We start from the raw sequence: 26,159 nt of genomic DNA, 5'->3' as shown, positions 1-26,159 counted from the left end.
ATTCATGGCAGGAATAACAAGCTGAATGCTTGTCTATTCCCAGACACCTCTTCCCCATTTGTGTTTATAAGGGAGCAAATGGGAATGCAGCAAACCTTTTCAGCTATTTGTTATCAATAGTTCCCTGTTTGCTTGTGCTTTGCAGTGGCCTGTCCGTTCTTGACAGACACCGATTTTAATTGCACGCAGTTTTTTAAAGAAGCCTGGTGCTTCTTCTCCACTGTCACAAATAAATGGTGTTTCCAGGTCCTCTCTGTGTCTGAGGCACAGCAAGAATGGAGCGGACACGGGGCGTGACTTGAAGCAGTGCTGCCTTGCATAACTTTGTTTTCTGAGCACTCAGCAACAGAAGCTACAGTGCTATAATTTTAGGAGCATTTATTTGTAGCTGCCAATGCTCCTCCCCCATGCATTCCTGGGTGGAAATCTGTGTGTCATTTTCTAATAGGGAAAAAAAAAACAGCACTGGAAGAGAGTAGGAGGAAATTTGCCATGTGAAAATGCGCTGGGCAAGGATGAAATTCACACATCTCTCCACCCTAAGCCTGAGTAAAAAGGCTTTTGTGGGGAACCACACTAGACTAGAGAGCACAACCCCAAGAGTAGCTCTACCAGCTGGCTTCAAAACACCACAGCACTCGCAAAGGGTAGCCTGTTTTATTGTGTTGTATATTTCTGTGCTGCAGAAGTGCTTCCCCCTACCTTCAGACAGCACGTCATTGTTTGCATCCCCTTTGTCACCCTTTGCTCCTCTTGAACCTTTTACTCCTGGCATCCCGTCTTTGCCAGGTATGCCCAGTTCACCAGGGTCTCCTTTATCTCCTCTCTCTCCTGGATCACCTTTTAGTCCTGGTAAACCTAGGCATGAGAGGTCTGTTAGCCAGGATTGTAAATAAATACATCTATAAAACTCTCATTCCTAAGGTCAATGTACCTTTCCCTCTGTTGCTGGTTTTTGAAAAAACTTACATCATGTATTATTTATGCTGTATCAGCCCAGTTGTTTTCTCCACTCCACAGTTTCTTCAGTTTTGTGGCTTTGAGACATTTCTTTATCAGTTAACATAGCTGTGTAGTCAAATAACATGCACTACCCATAAAACATGTCAGATACAGAGTGTACGATGCATAAAGCCCCAAAGCTATATTTTGTTCCATGCCTTGAGATACTTATGTTCGGAGATGACACAGCACCTGCCTGAGCATTTCTGGGTGAGAAGGGAACGTTAGGTTAAAAAAAAGGAAGCATTATTTTATTGTGATGTCCAATATCTTAAGTTTCTTATCACTTGGGGGGAAAAGGAAGGAAACCCCACTGACAAGAGTTAATATATAGAACCTTTAGCTGAACCCCAAGTCCACAGTTCCTTTTTTCCTTATTTTTAGTACACAACATGTTCTATGTACAGTGCACACATGCATACTCCCACACAGCTTTGTTTTCAGTCTTCCATTTCTCTTCGCTAGTCTGGCAGTGAAGTGTTCCTGATTTCTATCTTTTCTCTACCATTTTGGGAAATAATTTCTCCTAATACTTATCTCAACGGAGCTAACAGGAAGGGGTGCGGGTGACGACAGCTCCATGCTACTTCAAGGGGCAGGCCACCAATGGAAGGGGTAGGGCTGAGGGCAGACAGCCCTCAGCACTGCCTGGAGTGTAGGACACTCCCCTCAGTCCTTAGCGCTGCCCAGAACATGCAGCACGGCGCTCTGGATGCGATTTAAAGGGGCTCAGGGATCCAGCCAGCACTGCTGCAACTTCAGCAGTGGCAGCAGCCAGAGCCCTGAGCACCTTTGAATCGCTGGGCCCTGAGGCAACTGCCACTTTTGTCCCCACCGTCGGCGGGCCTGCAAATCTCAAAGATGCTGACTGATTTGTAGAGCCTTTAACAGTCATCTACACAGCTCCACTTGCCTTTCTTGTAAGACAACACTGCACCCATTGTTGGTAATATAATTACGTGTGCCAACAAAAACAAAACCTCTCCCTTTCCAGTAACATTACCTTTATTGTGTTCTTCACATTTTATTTCTCTGACATCATGACAGAGCACGGCCTTCATTTCCTGCTAATGTCCTCATGCTGCCTCCTCATCCTGCCTCCACACTAGCTCCAAGCATGTTCAGTCCACATATTTTATGCAGCTGATGACCATTGAGTAAAATCGTCAACAACACATTATATTATGGAGTCTTATGACTCCCAGCAACCTCATCAGCACATTTTGCAGTAAGGAGGGGGAAAAAATGAACAAAACGGGTTTGTACAATTCAGAATATTGTCCCGTCTGCTACTCTTCCTCTTCTCCAAAGCATGAAGACGGCAGCATGCGCAGAAGAGCTAACAGCTGTGCTCGCAGTGGAGTTGTAAACGTATCTACACTGGCATAAAGTTGGAGATGGAATATGTGGGTTGACGGTGGCTACTGAGCATAGAGAACCTCAGGGGCTCTATATGTAACAGCTATTTAAATTTTTTCGGTGGCATGGGGACCATACATAGAGTTCCTGACTCCACTGGATAAAAAAAATGATCATTGGATTCAATGGGGCCCAGATTTCACACCTGGTTTCCAACTTGGACAATGTGTTGAAACATGCTAAAAAACTCAGCCCCGGAGATCGAAGCCTTCTGCTTCTCCATGGAACTGCCAAGGCAGTGGCACCCATGGTACTGCACAGAGAAGGAAGGCACTTCAGCTTCCATGCAATGAATGGCCCCTTTACAGAGACTGTGGAGAAGGAAGGCCCTGGGTGCCAGCCCCCATGGTGCTGTTGGTGTGTGACAGGTGATTGCTGAAATGTGCATCCCTGCCTGACGTCATAGGTTTTCACTTCCATCTCAAGGGTTGCCAGTCACATGCCCATGCTGCTAACTGAGGTTAAAAAACAAGATTTGTCCTTTTGACAGTAAACACTGCTGCACTGCGCGGGCAGGAGTGACTGAGAGCAGCCTCTTTCACACTCCCTCAGGTGTACGCAGCATGGTTTTCAGCCACCTTTGTCTCCCACCTTCCAGACTGGTACAAACCGTTCCTCGGCCATAACAGAGAATCCAGGCCAATCGGTCTAGTGGGCACAGAAGATGACGGGGACTCTTGGGCTCTATTCCCAGCTCTGCCGCAGACATGGGTGTGACTGTGAGCCACTCAGGGTTGGAGTCATAAAAGGACTTGGTGCCTAGCTGCTCTTTTAGAAGCCTAAACCCCAGAATCAGGCCTGCTGGGATTCACAATCCCTCCTGCACAACTGTTGCCAAACCCTGTAAATGCCTAAACTTGCCTGGCACCTAAATTTTTACACGGAAGTTCTCTAAATGCCCTATATTTGTTCCTCTGCACATACACACTGCTGCATTACTCTAGGTACCTGCATGCCTAGGCCCTAGCATGATGCACGGAACAGGGGAATATAGACATTTCTCTACCTAACTCATCTGCTCAGCCCAATCCGGTAAGCATGCTCACCTACTGGATTGGGCTCCCATTGGCAACCTCACAGAAAACAAGTGAGAAAAGAAGGACAGCACAGTCTCTCATAATTTTTACCCTGCTGGCTAGGGACCTCATCTGGGATGCGGGAGGCCCCTGGTTCAAGTCCCACAAGAGGGGGAGAAAGGGTTGAACCAAGATCCTAACCACAGGGGTATGGGATATTCAACTGTGTGGCTCTTTCAGATTCTCCAAGTTGAGCCTGGATTCTGGGACTCCCACCTGCCAAGAGAGTGCTCCAACCACCAGGCTACAGAGTGTGTGTCTCTCTGTCTCTGTCTGTCTGTCTGTCTCCCTCTCCTCTTCCTTTCGCTCTCACCATCCATGCACAGTCTCTCATGTTCCCCACCCATTGTACTAAAAGTTAGGAGGGAGTCATCCTCCTCCTCCTTGCCAGGATGGCCTTGGCACTGAACTTCCTGAGAAGGGGGAGGGCCTAAGATACACTCCTCTCCTCAGCAGGAAGCTGCCTAGTACACTGGGTTTTGTGAATCTCATTGTCAGGTGCCGGGGCTCCTTACACAATGAACAAGGAGAGATACAGGTGCCTGAGAATGACATTCACAAAGCCAGCATACTAAGCTGTGAATCCCAACAATTTCCTAAGCACCTAGAAGTCAGGTGCGGTGACACTGAGGCTGTGTCTAGACTACATGGCTCCATCGACGGAGCCATGTAGATTAGGGTTGTAGGCAAAGGGAAACGAAGTGGTGATTTAAATAATCGCTGCTTCATTTAAATTTAAATGGCTGCTGCGCTGAGCCAACAAACAGCAGATCAGCTGTTTGTTGGCTCAGCGTGCTAGTCTGGACGCTCCGCAGTCGACATCAAAGCCCTTTGTTGACCGCTCTGGTAAACCTCATCCCACAATAATGAGCCCTTTGTCGACTGCCTCATTATTCCTTGTGGGATGAGGTTTACCAGGGCGGTCAACAAAGGGCTTTGATGTCGACCGCGGAGCGTTCAGACTAGTACTGATCAGCTGTTTGTCGGCTCAGCGCGGCAGCCATTTAAATTTAAATGAAGCAGCGATTATTTAAATCGCCGCTTCATTTCTCTTTGCCCAATAAACAAATCTACATGGCTCTGTCGACAGAGCCATGTAGTCTAGACATACCCTGAGTGTTGCCACCGCTATATTCCTTTGCAATTCTAACTCCTATCCTGTGTCTTTATGTCCACATCTGGTTTTCGAGGCACTCTGGGATTCTACAAAGCAAAGTATTATTATTATGACCAGCTCTGAGTTTTCAAAGTGTTTGTCTTATTCATATTAAGGTCATGCCCAGACGCCACAACCAAGCTCTGGACCCCACTGTGTTAGGCACTGTACGAACACCTAGTAAGAGACAGTCACTGAACCAAAGAGCTAGCAATATAAATGGATAAGAAAGAGGATGGAAGTAAAGTAGCATTCTTGCTATCACTCCATTCCACCCACACATTACTGAATACACACCTGCCTGCTGTCACAGTGAAATATAAGAAAGACAGGGTCTCCCCAAAGAGCTTAAGCCTTTCCAAAGGCTAACTGGGGTCCCAGGGCCATAGATAGGTGTGGGAACAAGAAATTATTAGAATGACAGACCACAACTCCCATTAACAATAACCTGTGGAAAATGCTGAGATTTAAATAAACTGCATTAATTCTCTCTAATTAGGAGTGTGCAATACTCTCTCTAGAGTATATTTACTATCGCCAAATTCTTCTTCGGTATAGTACACCCACAGAAGTCAATGGAATGGCACTGGTCAAAAGCTGGTGAAGTCCACAGAAGTTATGCCTGTGGAAGAGAGAGCAGAACTTGGTTCTATATGTCTTATTAGTCTATAATATGTGTCAACTTTTTCTGGTTTCCTGACAAAATAGGGCTGGCAATAACAGAACATTTAAGGAAACTCATTTCCCCTGCTCAGTGTCTATAAGTAAGTGTACTTGTGTATAACATTAATGAAGACTTGCGTAAAATAGGATAGGTCTGGAAAGTACCTATTTTTCCTCTCCTTCCATTTACTCCTGGCTCCCCCTTTGGCCCTGGGAGACCAGGAATGCCATCTGATCCATTGTAGCCAGGTAAACCATCCAGTCCAGGAGGTCCTGAAGAAACCAATAGGAGTGTATAATGTACATTAACCAAATACCATTTACATTTCACCTTCAAATCTACTGCATTTTGTCGACAAAACCCTGTACATCAGCAATTCACAGAACCTGCCACTATTTGAGTTCAGTGGGTACGATGCCCTATATTCCCGTGCAATGATCTTTATTTTCTGATAACCAAGCGTAAGTCCTAGCTTAAAGGTAAAGGGCAATATTTCCCCCAGGATCTTTTGAACAAAACTGTGATTGACATCAGTTGGTGCTGCACCTTTTGCTTCCAGACTAGGACAGAGAAGCAGTTTGGGTTTTGGTCATGTATATTTAAAATGAGGGTCCTGAAGCTGCCCAGTGGGATCATGACCTTGCTCTCTTTCTCTATGGCTAGATGAGAGAAAAAAAAAACAAAATTATGGAAGGGGATCCCCCCAAGCCTTTTTTTATGTGCTTTTTCCTGGGGTCATATAATGAGAAAAGTGGAAAGTCACTAAGAAGGGACTAGAAGTTCTATTGTCATCTCTCCCCTGAGTGTATGATATTAGGCAAGTAACATGTTGGCTACTAGCCCCTTCTTAATGATTTTCAACCTTTCTCATGACATGACCACAGGAAAAAACACAGAAAAAAACTTCTTGATCAAAAACACCCATTATGGGATTAGTTTCCTGAATATTTTATGGGTCAGTTTGCTAGTAAAGTCTGAAAGACTCTCCCATGCAGATCCTATTCTGAAACTATGGGTACGTCTAGACTACAGGGTTTTGTCGACTGAAGTTTTGTCGACAGATACTGTCGACAAAGCTTCTGTCGACAAAGAGCATCTAGACTACATTCAGTTCTGTCGACAAAGCAAGCTGCTTTGTCGACAAAACCCTGTAGTCTAGACACAACCCTACATGCAATAACACCTTCTGTCGACTGAACTCTGTCTACAGAAGGCATTATGTCTCGTAAAATGAGGTTTACCAGCGTTGACAAAACTGCTGAGTTATGTTGACGTTATGTCGACAGAACTCAGCGGTAGTGTAGATGCAGGTATAGTTTTGTCGACAAAAGTCCACTTTTGTCGACAAAATTCTGTCGTCTAGACACACCCTAAGTCTACACAGCCGTGTTATTTCGGAATAACGTCAGTATCTATATATTTTCTTATTAATCTTTGGAAAATGTGGTTCATAGAATGTGGGACAGTCTTCAGGAAATGTATTTTTGATACACCTCTCTCCCTCACACTAACCGGTATATCACTTTGCCAAGGTGATGTCTTTACAAAAATATTTTTAAGCCAGTAAGTGAATCAACATCATACCTTCAGTAATTGAAAAGAATCTTACCTGGAGAGCCTGGAGGACCTAAAGGAAAACAAGCAAAAAAAGAAAAAAAAACCCAAACAAACAAAAAACAAAGAGAAAAAATGGTGAGTGTAACTTGGCAGTTCAAGTAAAACCAATACTAAACTCAACTGATTACCATTAGACCAAACCAAGACAGAAAAGAGGCATTTATGTTTAACAATTTTGTATTAAAAGTAACTAATGATGCTTTAGTGCAGATCCAGTCAGACTTGCTGAAAGATTATTCTCACAAGCAATTATACAAACACCCACCTGGTGTGCCAAGCCCAGTCATTTCTTACATTTCCCATGAAATCTGATTGACTAAGAATGGACTCTGCATTTTCACTGCTACTGAATTGATTAATCAGAAGACAGGTGTTTGTCCCTTTTCACTAATAGGCACCTAAGTTAGCCATTAATTATTATGTTTACACTACTTAGTGCCTCATAAGAAGTTCTATAAAGCCAGGGGTGGGCAAAGGGGCCTCCGCAGGCTGGATCTGGCCCGCAGCCACCCTGCCGTTCCCTGGCCAATCGAGACCTGCAGATGGGGGAGCGCACGAAGTTTCCTCTCCTCCCCCCCCCCTCAAGGGTGCGCAGCAGCTACAGAGAAATGCTGGATGTTTTGAAACAGCTGGTATTTCTCTCTAGATACCACATGCCCTTGGCAGGGCAGGGGGCGAGAGACTTTGCATGCTCCCCCCACTCGCAAGCCCTAATTGGCCTGGGGCAGGGGTTAGCACGCGAGACCTTCTCCCGCTGTGGCACCTAGAAGGAGCCGCCAGCTGTTTTAAAACAGCTGGTAATTCTCTCTGGGGTAGGGGTAGACTTCACACATTCCCCCACCTGCAGGCCAATCAGGGTCTGTGGGTAGGGGAGCACAGAAGCCTCCTTGTCCCGCCCGTTCTGCCCGAGGCCCATCTTCTTCAGGGGCAGCCCGAGGCCACTTCAGAAATTTGTGAAGTGGCCCCCTTTTAAAAATTATTGCCCACCCCTATCTAAAGCCCTACTTGCGGTAATGACAGAACAGCTGTACAGTTGCCCAGGTCAAATGTGGATGTTATGACAAAAAAAATGTAGAGAATATGCATTCCAAAGCACTCTCATTCCTGGATAATCATAGAAGTTTGAAATAGGAGGGTTAAATATTTTCTCTTTTTTAATCCACACTAGCTACGGCTAAATAACAAATAGGTTCCTTTACTTGCAATTGTTCTGTATTTGGAGTTGGGTTTGTTGCCTGTGGAAGTTCATTGTTTGGTAACAATAGAAACTGGATACATGCTAGTAATTCAGGGACATGTGCAAAACAGGATATTCCAATGGAAGCTATAAGTTTGTTTTGTCAGGCTATGGCTACACTGCTGTTTGGTTTTTTTGGAAGAAGATATGCAAATCTCACTCGCATTTGAATACCTTCTTCCGATTCTTTTTGTAAAGAAGGTTTTGCCGCTATTTGGCCCTGTGTAGAAGGGGCCAAATGTCAGGAAAAAAAAACCCTCTTTTGCAAGACCCTGTAAACCTCAATTTACGAGGAATAAAGGGTCTTGTGAAAGAGGGTTTATTTCTGACATTTGGCACCGTCTACACAGGGCCAAATAGCAGCAACACCTCTTCCACAAAAAGAATCAGAAGAAGATATGCAAATGTGAGTGCGATTTGCATATCGTCTTCTAAAAAAACCCCGGCAGTGTAGCCGTTGCCTCAGTGACTTGAACTACACTAAAAAGAAATCTCCAGTAGCTATATGCAAAATATTATCACTTTCCCTGGATAGTAGCATACTATTTACTATCACTTGAGAGCCCATAAATTAACAGAGCTTTTAAGAAGTATGCTAAGGCCTATTTGCCTTGACTGACCAAATAAAAGGCCTTACTGTACATTAGTTTCATGCCCCTAAGGCAGGAGTAAATAAAACAGGGCACAATAAGAAATGACAAATTATCTGTTCTATGTAACTTCTAGAGAAACAAATTTTAATCAAAAACTAGGAAAAGTTGGAAGAGATATTATGTCTATGATTAAAGAACCAAATTCTCTGAACTAACATTTTTACCAGGGCTATAATGATTTTTTTTAAGTATAAAACTCTACAAAAAAATTAAAGAAATAAACAGCCTCTGGCTCTCACCTGACAATCTTAAGGCATTCATTAAAAATCTTTATAGGAAATGGGAAGCAGTGTACAATCGCACTAAAGCTGCACTGACTTTATAGTAACACTGGTAGACGCCAGTTAATGCTGGTCTCAGGCAATTTTCCAATAAATGCCTGATTTTTTTCATTGTGGACAATTTTTTTCTTAGAACTCTCAATTACTTTGTCACCTTGAACTCACTGAAGATCCTAGATGTCCTTTTGTCACATACATGAAAAGGAAAAGTACTTGAAATGTAGCAAATGTAATGAAGACAGCTAATGTCTACCGTGTAGTGAGCTATTGTTAAAACCAATGTTAGAGTGGGGCTTAGCTGAAATGAAGATTCAGGGAGTGCACAGAAAGGGATTTAACAGGCATGGAGTAGTGTGAAGTCAGAATTCTAGAACTCAACACAAGACATATTTAAGACTTGTCAGGGGAGCTGTCTTTGTTCCAGTCAAATTTCACTTGCATTTTCAAAAGGAGTCCATTTTGTATTTTGTCTCCAGTATATCAAGGGGAAATTTTCCACAAAATTCTAACTCATTCTGAATTCAAATCAGTTAAACTGAAATTAAACCATAATGGATCTGTAGCTCATGCCAACTGCAAATGCCCTGAACTCTTTTACGTAACTGTTTCCCAAACCTAAAGGGTTTACTTATTTTCTCATTTTCAAGTATGTATATCAGCTCCAGCAGCTACTTACTTCAGCTAGCAATGTCAATTCAGAGCCCTTGAAGTAGCCAAAGCTTTATATTTTTTTTGGTTTGCCCAGACCACATGCAAACTTTTAATGATATTACTCTACCCCAGACACCAAGAATTTTGAAATTCCTTTGTATTTCTGAGAAACCAACCTCAGAGTCTCATGTAATGAGCATTTTCATCCTTCTGGCTATGTCTATACTGCAGGCTTTTTGTTCAAGAAGCTTTTTGTAGAAGAGATCTTTTGCAAAAACTTCTTGCACAACAGCGCGTCCACACTACAAAAGCACATTGCAAAAGCAGTGCGCTTTTGCGCAAGAGAGCGTCCACACTGCCTGGACGCGCTTGTGCAAGAAAGTGCTGATTGCCATTAACAGAATGGCCATCAGAACACCTGTGCTTTTTCCGATAGGCTCGTTTTGCGCAAGAAACCCCTGTTGAGCATCCACACACACCTTTTTGTGCAAAAACTCTAGCGCAAAAAGGAGTTATTCCTTGTAGAAAGCCCTGCACTGCAAAAAGCCCTCTGTTCTGCTGTTCTACTGTAAATTTTCTTGAGCAAAAACATGCTTGAGATGTAGACTCTCCGTGGGTTTTTGCACAAAAACCCTGTAGTGTAGACATAGCCTCAGAATCCACTACTAGGATAGCCAGGTGTCCGGTTTTGAACCAGACAGTCCAGAATTTAAGCTTTCTGTTTGGAAAACAAATTGAGAAAATATAAATGTCCGTTATTTTCTAAATAAGATGTAATGTAGATTGTGATGTAATGTCAAGTGTGTCCAGTATTTTTGTTGAAACCATGTGGCAACCCTATCCTCTGCCTCCACTCATAACTTAGCCATGGCAGTTGCCACAGTGTAAAAAGCCCTTCTGACCTCTGGGTTGTCTACCCCATGCTGATCTAGAATCAAGCAACTGACCTCATTAGTGGTTATAGCACCTCTCAGATGCCAAAAGATATTAAAAACTATTATAAAGATCTCAGTTCTGATAAAGATCTCAGTTCTATTATAAGCTCTGCAAGAGGGGACTCTTAGGTAGGAAAATTATCTGGAAAATAAACACCCCCCAAGTAGCAATGTTACTTTGGAGATTTTGTAAATGCTTGTATTTGCAATAACTCGGTATGACTGCTACTATACAGGATTGTTGATTTATGTTTTCAAAAGAACATAAACAAATGATACTGTAATTTTTTTAATCAGACCAATAGTATCACTCCTGTAATAATTACCATCCTAAAGCCTACAATTATCTCATGCCAATTTTTCCTCCTCAAAAAGTATTTAATCATCAAGCATGCAGCATTCAGCATAACATTACAGTAGTACTTGGAAAACATACCTGTTAAGCATATTCCTTTTGTGCTGTTACATAAATCCACCATCACACGGACCTAATATTACAAAAGAATGCAAAATTCACAACAATGGACTGATTTTCAGTTTCTACAGAAAGGGCTAACAAAAATGCTTTCTGATTTACTTCATTTTTCCCTGTGACTGCTGTGTAAAAATCAGTAGGGGAAATTATCTATTTTACAGCAACACCTTGTAGAATGTGAGAAAGCTATTTAGGCCTTAATTTTGGCCTTCTGAAAACCTGCACTTGTATCTGTAAATTAGATTGCTTTTAAGAATCTGTGCATTGTACCATTTTAATAGCATTAAAAAAATCTACATGGGCACATCTCTGGATGCAGTCAGGACAGAAAGACTTGCATCTTATTTCATTTAGGTTTTCATGGTGCTGTATCTGAGATAGGTTATCAAAGGTTATCGAAGCTGGCAGCAGCCAAATATGATCAGTATTTAACTGATACATATGTCCATTTGTGAGTCATTTTCCATTCTACAACTGAACTCAACTGGCTTACCAGCTATCTAAGGTGATCGCTACCAATTTTTTCACTTGACATAATACAGAGCAGCATATGAATTTGGAATTAGATTACAGGAAACTCATCCATTTGTGGCACTACAGTAATTGGGATCCTTTGTTCTGATACTTGTAAACAACAATTCACCATCTCAACGAGTACATATTTATAACAATGTTCTCATGCTGCAGGACGTATGCCTACTGAAAATTTGAGCATTGTATTTTTTGTTAAAATTTCTTTGTCAATCTTTTTTTTTACTTCCAAAGAGTGAACATTGTACAATACAGGGCTCGGTAATGAGAGATGAGGAGTACTCTCAATTCCCAGCAATTTAAATGGCAAGTGGCAATGTTCATTGCCTTGCAAAATCAAAGAGTCCTTATGTAAGTGCTAGCCAATATTTCTGATCTAAAATGTGCTTTATCTCATCATTCACTATACTTACATCTGTCTTCAGATGTCAGAAGTATCTTACCAGAGAATATAAAATCCATTCTCTTTTAAGTAGTATACATTGTACTGTTGAAGCTGAGTTGGTTTTTATCAACCAAAAGACATCGAGAGTCAAATTTTCAGCCTTCACCTGTGCTTAAGTAAAACTGTCTCCACTCAGAATACATGCTTGTTTGTTTAAAAAAAAAAAACGTGTGTGCACTTTAAATAATCTGAGTACATGTAATATTTATCATTTGCACCTGCAAACCCCATTGCCAGCCAACGGTCATTTTGTTTGTTTGAGGATCAGTAATAGGATCTAAACTGCAGGTTTTGTTCTGCAGCTTATTGTTTCAAATCCAGCCTTCAGGGGAAATTCCTAAAAGCTGTTGCTGCCGGGTGGCAATTCTGAGACCTGTGTGATTGGTGGCCTCCATGTAGCTCCTCTTAGACAGGTGTCCAGGTCATTAAACAAAATCCATAAATTTAGCATTGATTGACCACCTCATTGGTAAACTCCAACACAGAGACCAAAGAATTCAGAGGGTGCAGAGCAGGGGTGGGCAATAAAACAGTGGTGGTTCACCAGGGTTAGCCCCTGATGGGCCACCACCATTATATTAACCCGTACCTCTGCAGCTCCCGGCAATCACAGCTCCTGTTGGCCATGGATCACCGTTCCTGGCCAATGGGAGTGGCAGGAAGCAGCATAGTCCGAGACACTGCTTCTAATAGCTCCCATTGGCCAGGAACAGTGATCCATGACCAATGGGAGCTGTGATCACCTGTATCTGCAGAGACACAGGTAAATATAAAGGTGGTGGCCTGCCAGGGGCTAATCTGGTGAACTGGATCTGGCCCATGAGCCAGTATTTGCCCACCTCTGATATAGAGTAAACTATCTCCATACCACCAATAAGTCAGAATCCAGGCTTTTTAGTTAAGGAGCATAGGGAAGTTTAGAACATCTTCTCTGTTGTAGTTCTGCTATGGATGGAAAATTTCTGTCTCAAAAGATCCTTCTCAATATATGTGTTGTAATCATGCAAGTATTATATGATGGTTAATTTTAGTGTATTTAGCTACTCATAACAGATATGCAGCTTTGGAAATCTGTGCTTATTCTTTAAATAAGAGATCTTTTTGAGGGCCCAATCTTACAAGATTCTGAGTACTTCTGCAAGGGTCAAAACATCTTCAAATTCCACTAACATCAGTGGGTGCTCAACACATAACAAAATCAGGTCCTCTTCTTCTTCAAACCTACGTTGGCAATTAGCATATGTTGATATTTTTTCTGAAGTCTTTCTGTTTCAAGCTGCATTTCAGATCAGAGTAAAAATGTTCTTAATTGGAAAACATGCACAGTAGATTCATTAACTTACAGTATTTCTCTTTCATTTGTATATCACTAAGTAACAAAATAATATTTCCAAATGGTTTTAAGGCTACAGAAAATAAAATGTTCCAGTAAGAAAAAAAACGTATGATATTATTTAAAGGATTTCTTCTTTAATATAAAGAGTTTAAAGCAATTTATGCAAACCTGATCTTCCTAACATTTGTTCTGAAATATGAGAAAATGAAACATAAGCTGCTTAACTACCTAAGTCTTTGTGTTTTGTCCTTTTAACCAAAAACATGCCACACAACATTCTATGCAAAAGAAATATCAGAAGTACTTCTGTTAAAAATGTAAAGCCAATAAACTTCTATATTATCGTAATTACGTGAGTCACCTTATGCAAGTAGTCTCATTAAATTCAGTCATTACAGTGACAACATTTACATTAGGGCTGTCAATTGACCTGGGTTAACATCTGCGATTAACGTCGGACAGGATTAATGTGTTAATTTTTTAATGCATTAATTGCAGGCGTTAATGCTGTGCTGCCCCCTTGAAGTGCCTAATGCGCTGCCCCTTTAAAGTGCCAAAATGGCACTTCAAAGGGGCAGCACAAGCGGAGCCGGGGAGCAGTTGGAGTGCCCAGCTGATCCCCAGCTCCGCATTGCAAAGCCCCTTTGAAGTGCTGCTCCAGAGCTTCAAAGAGGCTTTGCAACGGCGGAGCCGGGGATCAGATGGAGTCCCCGATCCCAGGCTCCTAATGCGCTGACCCTTGGAAACGCCGCTGCCATGCTTCAAGGGGCAGTGCTCCATTCTGGGCTCCATGCAGCGTTGCCCCATTGAAACACCACTGCGGAATTTCGAAAGGGAGATGCATGTGATTAATTGTGCGATTAATCCCAATGAATTTTTAATGGTGCAATTAATCACGATTAAATGTTTTAATCGCTTGACAGACCTAATTTACATAAATATAAACACCAATAGTTTATTAATAGTGACCTCGCTTAGTGGGACAATACTTCCATGAGAAATCCTTAAAGTCACTGTGAGTATTTACATCAGTAAGGGCAGGTCTACATTAGGGAATTATTTCAAAATAACTAAATTTGAAATAATTACTCACAAAATAACAAAATCAAAATAGCGTATCCCCACTTTGGGGAACCTCAAAATTAGTCCAAGGCAGGCTCCATTATTGTGAATGAACTGCCTTGATTTAGAGCCCCAGGAAGCACTGGGGAATAATTACTTCGAATTACTCTGGGGAGTAGTTATTTCAAAATAGCAGCAGCAGAGCATCCACACTACCACTATTTCAAAATAACTATTTTGAAATAAGTGTTATTCTCTGAGTAAAGCAGGAGTACAGATTTTGAAATAACCAGCCCAATTATTTTGAAAAAAAAAACGCACTTGTTAGTATGAACACTCCACTTACTATTTCAAAAAAGGGGGGTTATCACTAGTGTAGACAAAGGCTAAGGGTTGAAGGGTCAGATTTGCCTTTTCATGTTATTTTTTTTACCAGGGCCTGCAATCCTTACTCAGGCAAAACTCATAATTAGTTTCCCACACCTTGATGGGATTTTTTACTGAGTAGATACAGTATAATCAGGTGCTAGGGACCCTGTCCTAGAAATACTCATGCACATGAGTGGAACCCCATATTCTGAAAAAAAATGTCCAGTAAAGTGTAAAAATTCAGTGCAGTTTTGCTTCAGAAAAGAGTTCAGAATCTGGCCCAGCTGTAACAAAGGACTAAATCGTGCTTTCCTTATTCATGCTACTAGTTCTACTGATTTTTTCCTCAGTGAATAAAGTTTTGAAGGAATGGGTTGCTAAAGGGAGGCCTAATATGCCTAATACAGGCTGAACCACTTTAAACCAGAACATCTGGCAGGACTATGGACGTTCCTGGACCAGAATGCTCTGGTGGCTGGGAGTCTGGCAGCAGGCAGGCCAGTGGCTGGAAGCCCTGCTGGGTCAGGGAGCCCTTCCGGGCCAGTGGAAGAGGGGCTGGTGGCTGGGAGCCCTGCTGGCACCAGCAGCCCTGCTGAGCTAAGGGTAGAGGAGCCAGAGTTGATCTCCCCTGGTCCAGCAAACTCCCTCGTTGACAGGTCTCAAGGATGCTGGACCAGGGAGGTCCAACCTATAGTGAAGAATTGGAAATATATGTGACTACAGTTAAGTGTTCTGAATGAAATAACGTCATTGAAACTAGTGATGTAATACAGGGGGATATTTAAAAATGTAAATTCCTAAAAATTGCAATGTTAATTGAATTTGTAAAGATTTGTTACCCACACCATAACTACTTTGAAAGCTTCCTGCAGTGTTTTAACCAAATCCAGAACTGCACTTTCAAAATAAATAACAATTAAATTAGCTGTCTCAGGGAAAAATGGGAAACCTTTGAGATCCTGTTAGGAGATGTTGCTCTGCACAATAGGCATGTTTCAAAACTTGCATTACAAGCTGTAAAACAATATAGTCTGTTTTATGGAGTTCTCTACCTTAATATTTGCAGGCTCTAACCAGTATTTAGTATTTATAAACTAGACTGAACAAAGCATTGGGAAATACCCTGCAGGGAACACAAATCCTGCAGAGGCTGGATCAACATCCAGATAGTCTTTTCTGATCTCTAACTTCTACAATAGGGGAAAACATATGAGATTTGCTTTGCTATTCTGTAAATTTCACTGCTTTTTCACATTTAGGAACAAAGATTAGGCAAATTTTAAAGGACTATCTAAGGGGCCTGAAAAAGCAAGCAGAATATGAGGGGGATCTTTATGGAAACAAGGAATGGACTGCTACAAAGGCTGTAGGTGCTCAAGGAGTGGTTGTTTGGAGCAGTGGCTCTCAACCTTTCCAGACAAAATCAGACATAAAAATACAAAAGCGTCCCAGACCACTATTATTGAAAAATAGCTTACATTAACTGGGTATAAACATTGACCTTGCATTTCAGGGTGTAGTACATAGAGCAGTATAAACAAGTCCTTGTATGCATGAAATTTTAGTTTGCACTGAGTTGGCTAGGGCTTTTTTGAGAGCCTGTTGTAAAAACGATGATAATATCTAGATGAGTTCATGTATTCCCTGGGAAACCTGTGTGTGTCCCTCGAGGCACACCTACCTCTGGCGGAGACCTACTGGCTTAGAGGTGGGCTGTGTGACAGAACACACACTCACTCTCTCTCTCTCACGCTCTCTCCATGGTAATATTCACTTTTTAAAACACTCTCCAATCAGCTGGTGACCTTCACGAAGTGAAGTTCTCAGGCCAGCGCCTGTGAGCCAGGTGCTGCTGACCCAGCCCTTCTGGGTGCGGGTGGGGAAGCGGCTATGCCCTTGGGGCGCCGGCTTGGGCACAGCCCCTAACTCCTGAGGGGGACCCCCGTGGGGATGCTGCTCCAGCCCCTGCCCCCAGGAGATGCTCTGCGGCCCTTTCCCCGGGCGCACCCTACCGGCACCATGGAGTAGGTCATCATCATGAGCAACTCCTCGTCCTCGGCTCGGATGTGGCCCCTGGCGCCCGCTCCGCGGTGGCTCCTCTTGTGCCGGGCGGCCCCTGAGGCCGCTGGTCCCGGGGCGGTGGGGCCCAGGAGGGCCCGCAGGGCGCTGTCCCCGCCCTGGGGCCGCGCAGCCTCCAGCTCCCGCAGCGCCGCGCTCAGCTCCCTCCACTGGCCCAGCAGGAAGAGCGTCCCGGCGGCGCTGAGCGCCGAGAGCAGCCCCACTGCGGCCAGCAGGCAGCGCAGCGCCCGGCCGCCCGCGGCGCCGTCCCCCTGCATCCCGGCCCGGGCAGGTCCTGAGCGGCCGAGCGGCGGCGGGTCCCGGGGTAGGCGGGGGCGCTGCGACCAGGGCTCGCTTTGGCTCCTGCTTCGGGACGGGCTTTATGGCCCCGGCCCCGCCAGCCGCAGAGGCGCGGGTGACGAGGCGGAATGAATGGGAGAGGCGGGCGCCGGCCGGGACGGGAACCAAGGGGCAGGGACGCAGGGGACCTGGCACCGGGGCAGGGCTGGGAACCGGGGGCAGGAGCACCGGGGACCTGGCGGTGGAGGGAGAGGGGAGGGGCAGGGAGACGGGGGTCTGCCATGTGGACAGGGCAGGGGACGAGGAGAGGGGCAGGTTTGGGGCTCCCAGGTCAGAAAGCCTAGTGAAAGCAGACAGGGGGCCACGGCCCACGGGGTAGGGTAAGGACGCACTCAGGAGTGGAGGCTGAGAAATGAGCAGCAGGGTCGGTCGAGGACAGTGGCAGGGACACAGCCGACAAGGGTCAGCGTCTCTGGCATAGGGCTGAGAGGAACAGAGAAGCACGAATGCCGTCTGATGCAAGGGAGATGAAGAACAGGTCCCAGGGCATGGGCAGGACAGGGGTATGGGGGGTACGTCTACACTGCCACCCTAGTTCGAACTAGGGTGGCAGTGTAGACATACCCTGGGACACGGTTGAGGGTGTAGGAATGATGGGAAAAGATGTGGAGGAGGAAAACAGTGCCAAGGGATAGGGAAAAGCAGACAGAGGATGCAGGTTGGGACACTCATTACAACCTTTGGTTGAAATATTCACATAGTAAGCATGTAAAATTATGAATAAAAAATCCCTATTTACCTACCTTGATTTGATTAGGTGTCTCAAGATAAAATATCTGCTTTGAAACTATTCATCTTGACCTTTGCCCCTGGAAATTGAAATTATGTCAAGATATTGTTATTGAAATTGCAAGACAGCCATGAGAGAGACTATCTTTACTCCTTATTGCTTCCAGCCATGATACACCTTTAGGTGCTTAAGTAAACATTGCTACTCTCACTGGCTGAGGTACTGTTGTGCTGCTCATCCTACAATCAGAAAAGCTGTCTTGCATCCCATTTTGCCGCTTCTTAAAATGATGCTTGTACATATACAATGGCATTTTGTAATTTAGAAAAGCAACTTTATGGTTTCAAGAAGATACCATGTAATTCACTAATAACCATGTAATGTTATGCCTGTGGAACTGTGCACATCTCCAAAAGCCTCATGTGAATTAACATTTTATGATCACTGATTAATTATTTTGCCCAATGTGCTGTTTGGGAGATATAACCAAAGTTTGCTCCCACCTGCTAATGTAAATCCAGAGCACGTCATAGAAATCATAGATCCAGACCTGGAATGTTTGGTTCAAAACCAAATTGTGGGCTAGAGTTTGATGGTGATGAGACCTATACGTTGTTCATGCAAACTTACTGCACCAAATGGTTGGGAATGTCTTTAAAACAATTGATCTTCAGAAATGTCCACTATTTTGAATGAAAGAAGCCTCAAAAGAGCGGTTTTATTTTTGGGGGCAAAAATCATATCAGAATGGCCATTCTCTGGAAATTTCAGCCACCTATCAACCACAACCAGAAAGCTGCAGCTTCCAATCTAACCTAGAATTTTTGGCTTCTCTCTATTAAAGGCAGTTCTGATCCAAAACATGTTAGATGTTATAAAGGAGCCAAGTTTGGGAAAAGGGAACAAAAATACAGCTCCACCATACTGAAACCTCAATATGTATATAAAGAGCCAACATGAAAAATAGTTTGACACTTCGAAAGTTCAAGTTTAAGAATCATAGAACTGGAAGAGACCTCAGAAGGTCATCAAGTCCAGCCCCCTGCTCTAGGCAGGACCAATTCCAACTAAATCAACCCGGCCAGGGCTTTGTCAAGCCGAGACTTAAACACCTCTAGGGATGGAGACTCCACTACTTCCCTAGGTAACCCATTCCAGTGCTTCACCACCCTCCTAGTGAAATAGTTTTTCCTAATATCCAACCTGGACCTCTCCCACCACAACTTGAGACCATTGCTCCTTGTTCTACCATCTGTCACTACTGAGAACAGCCTCTCTCCGTCCTCTTTGGAACCTCCCTTCAGGAAGTTGAAGGCTGCTATCAAATCCCCCCTCACTCTTCGCTTCTGCAGACTAAACAGACCCAAGTCCCTCAGCCTCTCCTCATAAGTCATATGCTCCAGCCCCCTAATCATTTTGGTTGCCCTCCGCTGGACCCTCTCCAATGCGTTCACATCCTTTTTGTAGTGGGGGCCCAGAACTGGACACAATACTCCAGATGTGGCCTCACCAAAGCCGAATAAAGGGGAATAATGACCTCTCTGGATCTGCTGGCAATGCTCCAATTAATGCAACCTAATATACCATTAGCCTTCTTGGCTACAAGGGCACACTGTTGACTCATATCCAGCTTCTCATCCACTGCAACGCCCAGGTCCTTTTCTGCAGAACTACTACTTAACCGGTTGGTCCCCAGCTTGTAACTATGCTTGGGATTCTTCCGTCCCAAGTGCAGGACTCTACACTTGTCTTTGTTGAACCTCATCAGATTTCTTGTGGCCCAATCCTCCAATTTGTCTAAGTCATTCTGGACCCTATCTCTGCCCTTAAGCGTATCTACCTTTCCCCCCAGCTTAGTGTCATTCGCAAACTTGCTGAGGGTGCAATCCATCCCCTCATCCAGATCATTAATAAAGATATTGAACAAAACTGGTCCTAGAACCGAACCTTGGGGCACTCCACTAGAAACCGACCGCCATCCTGATATCGAGCCGTTGATCACTACCCGCTGGGCCCGGCCTTCTAGCCATCTTTCTATCCATCTTACCGTCCATTTATCCAATCCACATTCCCTTAACTTGCTGGCAAGAATATTGTGGGAAACCGTATCAACAGCCTTGCTAAAGTCAAGGTATATCACATCCACTGACTTCCCCATGTCCACCGAGCCAGTTACCTCATCATAGAAGCTAATCAGATTGGTCAGGCATGACTTGCCCTTTGTGAATCCATGCTGACTATTCGTAATCACTTTCCTCTCATCCAAGTGCCTCAAAATGGATTCCTTAAGGATCCCTTCCATGATTTTTCCAGGAACCGAGGTAAGACTGACCGGCCTATAGTTCCCTGGATCATCCTTCTTCCCTTTTTTAAGATGGGCACTACATTTGCCTTTTTCCAATCATCCGGGATTTCTCCCGATCTCCACGACTTTTCAAAGATAATAGCCAAAGGCTCTTCAATGACATTTGCCAACTCCCTCAGCACCCTCGGATGCACTAAGTCCGGACCCATGGATTTATGTACGTTTAGCTTTTCTAAATAGTTCCTAACCTGTTCTTTACCCACCACGGGCTGTCCATCTTCATCCCATCTTGCATCACTTAGCGCAGAAGTCCAGGAGCCAACCTTGTCCGTGAATACAAAGGCAAAGAAAGCATTGAGTACTTCAGCTTTCCCCACATCATCTGTCACTAGGTTACCTCCTTCATCCATTAGGGGCTGCACACCCTCTATGATCACCTTCTTCTTGTTAACATGCCTGTAGAATCCTTTCTTGTTATCCTTCACATCCTTAGCCAGTCGCAATTCCATTTGCGCTTTCGCCTTCCTGATAACCCCCCGGCATTCTCGAGCTATACCTTTAAACTCCTCCCTGGTCATTTGTCCAAGTTTCCACTTTTTGTAAGCTTCCTTTTTGTCCTTAAGTTCCCCAAGGATTTCCCCTGTAAGCCAATCCAGTCTCCTACCATGTTTGCTTCTCTTGCTACGCGTCGGGATGGTTTCTTTCTGTGCCTTCAATAAGGCTTCTTTAAAATACTGCCAGCTGTCCTGGACTCCTTTCCCCTTCATGTTAACATCCCAGTGGATTCTGCCCATCAGATCTCTGAGGGTATGTCTACACTACTACCCTAGTTCGAACTAGGGTGGTTAATGTAGTCATACGGAGTTGCAAATGAAGCCCGGGATTGGAATTTCCCGGGCTTCATTTGCATATTGCCAGGCGCCGCCATTTTTAAATGTCCGCTAGTTCGGACTCCGTGCCCGCGGCTACACATGGCACAAACTAGGCAGTTCGGACTAGGCTTCCTATTCCGAACTACCGTTACTCCTCGTGGAACGAGGTGTACCGGTAGTTCGGAATAGGAAGCCTAATCCGAACTACCTAGTTCGTGTCGCGTGTAGCCGCGGGCACGGAGTCTGAACTAGTGGACATTTAAAAATGGCGGCGCCCGGCTTTATGCAAATGAAGCCCGGGAAATTCAAATCCCGGGCTTCATTTGCAACTCCGGTTGCCTACATTACCACCCTAGTTCGAACTAGGGTGGTAGTGTAAACATACCCAGAGTGATTAAAGTCCTCCACGAGAATCTGGGCCTGCGATCTGGAAGCTTCGCTCAGTTGTCTGAAGAAAGCCTCATCTACCTCATCCATCTGATTCGGTGGCCTGTAGCAGACACCAACCACAACATCACTGCTGTTATTTGCTCCTTTAAACTTAACCCATAGACTTTCAACAGGTTTTTCTCCCTCTTTATACTGGAGTTCAGAGCAATCGTAGTGTTCTCTTACATATAGTGCAACTCCTCCTCCTTTTCTCCCCTGCCTGTTGTTCCTCAACAGTCTATACCCTTCCATGACAGCGCTCCAGTCATGCGAGTCATCCCACCAAGTCTCTGTTATCCCAATTAAATCATATTTCTTGGTCTGGGCCAGGGCCTCCAGTTCTTCCTGTTTGTTGCCCAGGCTTCTTGCATTAGTGTACAAACACTTCAGGTAACCAGTTGATTATATGGGTAGGGTGTATGAATCTTGTAGGCAGGGCGGGACTAAAGGCACTTAATTGCGGTCCTGAATGATAAAATTCCCATAGGATTTGATGGGAGCAGGAATGGACCCTGGGACGTGAGTATATGGTCATTTACATGACTTTTTAATGTGGCTCTTATATATAGCTGTTGCTCCTTCGAAGTTAGCTACAGTAAACTAGTTTAGATTTTACATTAGAAATAGTGGCTCACTGTAGCTACCTACTTATCCACCTATCTGTTTATACCATGGTTATGTCCACAGTGTCTGTGCAACCTTCAAAAAAGTAGTTAAAATGAGGTGCTCTATTTCTCTTCCTCCCCTTTCCCAATTAGCAGGGGTTTGCCATAATCTCTCACCCTTCTCGTTCAATACCCATCTCTAAGGCTACGTCTTCACTGGCAGCTTCTTGCGCAAGAACAGCCGTTGTTGCGCAAAAACTTGCCTGCTGTCTGCACTGCATGCCCGTTCTTGCGCAAGTAAATTTTCAGTATAGTGTTGTAAAACAGGGCTTCTTCCAGAAGAATTATTTATCTCCCCACGAGGAATAAGCCCTCTTGTGCAAGAGCTCTTCCACAAAAGGGTGGTGTAGACAGGCAATATGAATTTTTTGCACAAGAAGCCCCTATGGTTAAAATGGCCATCAGAGATTTCTTGCTGAAGAGAGCGTCCACACTGCCATGGATGCTCTTGCACAAAAGCACATGCCAGTGTAGACGCCTTCTTGTGGAAGACTTTTTGCGTAAAAACTCTTCTGCAAAACAGTTCTTGCACAAGAAGCTGCCAGTGTAGACGTAGCCTGAGGGTACATCTAGACTACGTTCTTTTTTTGAAAGGAGATAAACAAATTCGGCACTAATTTGCATATCTTCTTCCAATGGCTTTTTCGAAAGCAGTTTTTTTCCGAAAGTGAAAGCAGTTTAGATGTGGAGGGGAGGTCGAAAGAACCCTGTACACCTCATTTTTTAAGGAAGACGGGTTAAGACAAAGAATGAGACTCACAAAAGGCAGAGAGATTCAGGATCATACTGCTTCTTTCAGATGTGAATTCCATAGTGGACGTTTGACAACTTTGTTGTTCCATGGAACACAGCTGTTGCAGGATGCTGGGATCATGGAGTGAGAGGCAGTCTTGCAATTAGCTTGGGCATATTTCTGGTGGCTTGAAAAATGCCTTTTAAGACTGTTTAGAAAGTAGATTGGAAAAATCTATTTCAGTATATTGTATAAATTCCTTCTGCTTTATGGTTGTGGACCAGTTACACCAGGGTTGGGGAACCTCAGGCCTAGGCGCCTGATTCGGCCGCTGGCTGGCCTGGATCCAGACCCTGAGGCTCAGGACTCCCTCCCCAGGAATGGGGAGCCTAAACTGGTGCTCCAGGTGCCCTGGTATCCCACCGCAAGGCTGAAGCACACAAAATCTACTAGGCTGGGCCCCCCAAGGCTCTGGTGTGGGAGGGGAACATGGGGCATATTTTTCTCCCTCTCAGTCGGGGACCACATCAGTGAGGGGTTAGTGGGGTTTTTTGTTTGTTTTTTTGCTTGTCACGTGTGTGTGGCCCTCAACTGATTTTTCTGTGGGTCAGTGGCCCCTGACCCAAAAAAGATTCCACACCCCGAGTTACACCATCGTAAATCCTTCAGTTGTGCTCATGTTGTGTCTGACAACCACATTCAATCTTTTTTTTTGAGCCTCTGACATCCCCCAAAATGTGTCGAGTTTCCACATATTATGTGATTTTATTTTTTAAGAGATCCCTCATGTATAATAAGTAATAAACTGTGCAAATGTCAGGATGGAAGGAAAAATGCAGCCAAAGATACCAAATTTCTTTATATCTCATTGAAGGGAAGACGTAAAAAAGTGAACAAAAGACATAATAATAAGCACAATCATAAAATTTAGATCACGTTATGATACAGTATTGTCTTAGCTCCCACAAGGCTGCTGTAGATAAACCATTAATGATGTCACTGTACAGATAATGTTAGCAGATATCTTTTTGAGGAATGAATGAATGAATGGAGTCTCAGAGTTTCTTCTGATGGCAGAATGTAAAACAGCAACATTCCTGGCAACCATGACAAAAAATACTAAGTGAACCCACCCAACTTGGATTAACTATATTGAAATTATCATACAATTTTATTTACATTTAAATAGTTTTTCATGATAATGAAGATAGCAAATAGACTTATTTACTCTTCAACTGATAGGCTAACCTATTATAAAACGTACAGCTGAGTTTTATTTTGATTATGGCATTAGCCTTGTGAAAAAGACAATACAACCATGAATAAAAATACATAAAACAGATCCTGTCCTAAACAAACATCATTTATAATTACATTCATGCAATAAAACCACTAAACTTCCATTATAACAGCAATCTAAAACTTATCTCTTTTTAAGGACACAAATGAACCCTACGTAGAACTGTACTCCAGAGACTGTCTAATGTAACATTCAATGATTCTTCATCTTTTATTCTCCTTTCCAGAGTACAATGGCTGACTAAAGAGCATAATAATCGGAAGCCGCTATTTGGAGAGTAGTTGAAATGATATAGCATTCTGTTTATCCATCTGTCCAATCTTGAAGTGGGATTTGGGTTTTATCTTTATTATGGTTAAACACTGGGGTACATCCTGTTCCATGTGAGGATCCCAAGTAAGGTTATGAATAAGGACATTTTTTGGTTGTCAGAATCTCCCTTTGAATCCCATGCCACAACACTGCACTGGATGTGTTCCACAGCTGCCAGTATAGCATGGAATTTGCACAGGCCTTAGTGATTGCTGTGTAGCTCACTTCATACTGTCATGGATACATTTGCTTCACCTTGCTTAGAAACCTACCCATCAGGTGGACTGTGAAGAACCCTTACGGAGCCCAAAGCTACAGTATCTAGATGAGTATGAAACCCCATTTATACAACCAGTGGCCTTTCTACCAAATAGTAAATAGTTATATTATGGGGCCCATTGTGCTGTGTGACGTTCAAACAGAATAAAAAAACAATCCTGGTCCTGAAGAGTTGATAGTCTAAGAAAGCTTGGGAAATATGGATAGAATTTGGCCCACGGTATCGTAACATCTCTACACAGCTTTTAAAAATATCACTAACTGAATCCATAATAGATTGATTGCAATGGAAAACTAAGTTATATTTACTCACTAAAGAGCAGAAAAAGTCCACAGTGGAAATTCAAGCATTCCCACACTTCCACATCAATGTGCCACATGTCTGACTGACGACTTCTAGATATCTCATCCTTTAGGGCTACGTCTATACTGCTTCCTTCTTGCGCAAAAGCCTATGCAAAAGAAGTGTGGATTTGCATATTGCCACACTTCATTTGCATAATTAATTAGGGGCTGTGTAGATGGCTCCTTTTTGTGCAAAACCCCCTCTTGTGCAAGAGCCGTTCTCCCTAAATGTCAGTCCATTCTACTCTCAAAGCCAGGCACTGGAAAATGGAGCAGGCTTTGTCTGACATGAACAATGCAGAACTGAGTTTGGAGACTATTGAAGATGAACTCTTCCTCTGGTGATGTTATTCAAGGGGAAATTGAACCTGATTTTTAAGCTAATCAAATTTTGCTTTCTTTACATGAATTCTTAGAAACAGGTGTCAGGGCTGTTCCCCAGTCTGGCGCACAAAGTGTAAAAGAGGGGACCTACAAGAGACCTTAAATACCTTGCCTCTATAGGCTCTTTTTCCAAAAACTCCCCAGAGTCACAGATTCACTGACTTGGGGCTGGGGAGGGGGGAGCTGCTGCCACCAAGTGAAACAAGAAAACCCCTTTCTTATTGAACCCAGGAAGAAAGCACTTGAACTTCTTCCAGAGGAGTGCCTCCAAGCTCCTTTACCACAAGAGAGCTTTAAAAAAGAGAGAGGAAACAAACTGCAGTCTCTGGCAGCTGACCTCTTAGCCTAAGGCATGCATACACATGCATAGTCCTCCTGTTTCCTTTGAGGACACAAGAATCAAATCAACACCTTAAAAAGGGTGATTTTATTAACAAAACTAAAAGATATACTTGATAAAGCATACTTGGTGGGTAGG

At 43.7% G+C, this 26,159-nt stretch overlaps 1 protein-coding gene across 2 annotated transcripts in view; it reads right to left on the bottom strand.

Annotated features, from left to right (window-relative positions):
* The window catches only part of GLDN (gliomedin), a 45,216-nt gene extending 27,823 nt beyond the window's left edge, over positions 1–17,393 (bottom strand). Inside the window, exons 1-5 of one of the 2 annotated variants that reach the window (XM_075897233.2) lie at positions 16,922–17,393; positions 11,128–11,179; positions 6,927–6,944; positions 5,482–5,589; positions 703–873 (exon numbers count right to left, since the gene is read on the bottom strand). In XM_075897233.2, coding sequence (XP_075753348.1) covers positions 703–873; positions 5,482–5,589; positions 6,927–6,944; positions 11,128–11,179; positions 16,922–17,245 — 673 coding nt within the window. In that variant the 5' untranslated portion in view covers positions 17,246–17,393. The remainder of the gene's footprint in view (positions 1–702; positions 874–5,481; positions 5,590–6,926; positions 6,945–11,127; positions 11,180–16,921) is intronic. The other variant, XM_075897234.2, reaches the window with a different exon arrangement.
* Between the last annotated feature and the right edge of the window lie 8,766 nt (positions 17,394–26,159).

This window comes from Pelodiscus sinensis, chromosome 14, assembly GCF_052426305.1.
Source record: "Pelodiscus sinensis isolate ZL-2025 chromosome 14, ASM5242630v1, whole genome shotgun sequence".
Classification (NCBI taxonomy): Eukaryota; Metazoa; Chordata; order Testudines; family Trionychidae; genus Pelodiscus; species Pelodiscus sinensis.
The sequence above is the reverse complement of the archived record's forward strand: the minus strand, read 5'-3'. Positions and strand labels throughout refer to the sequence as shown.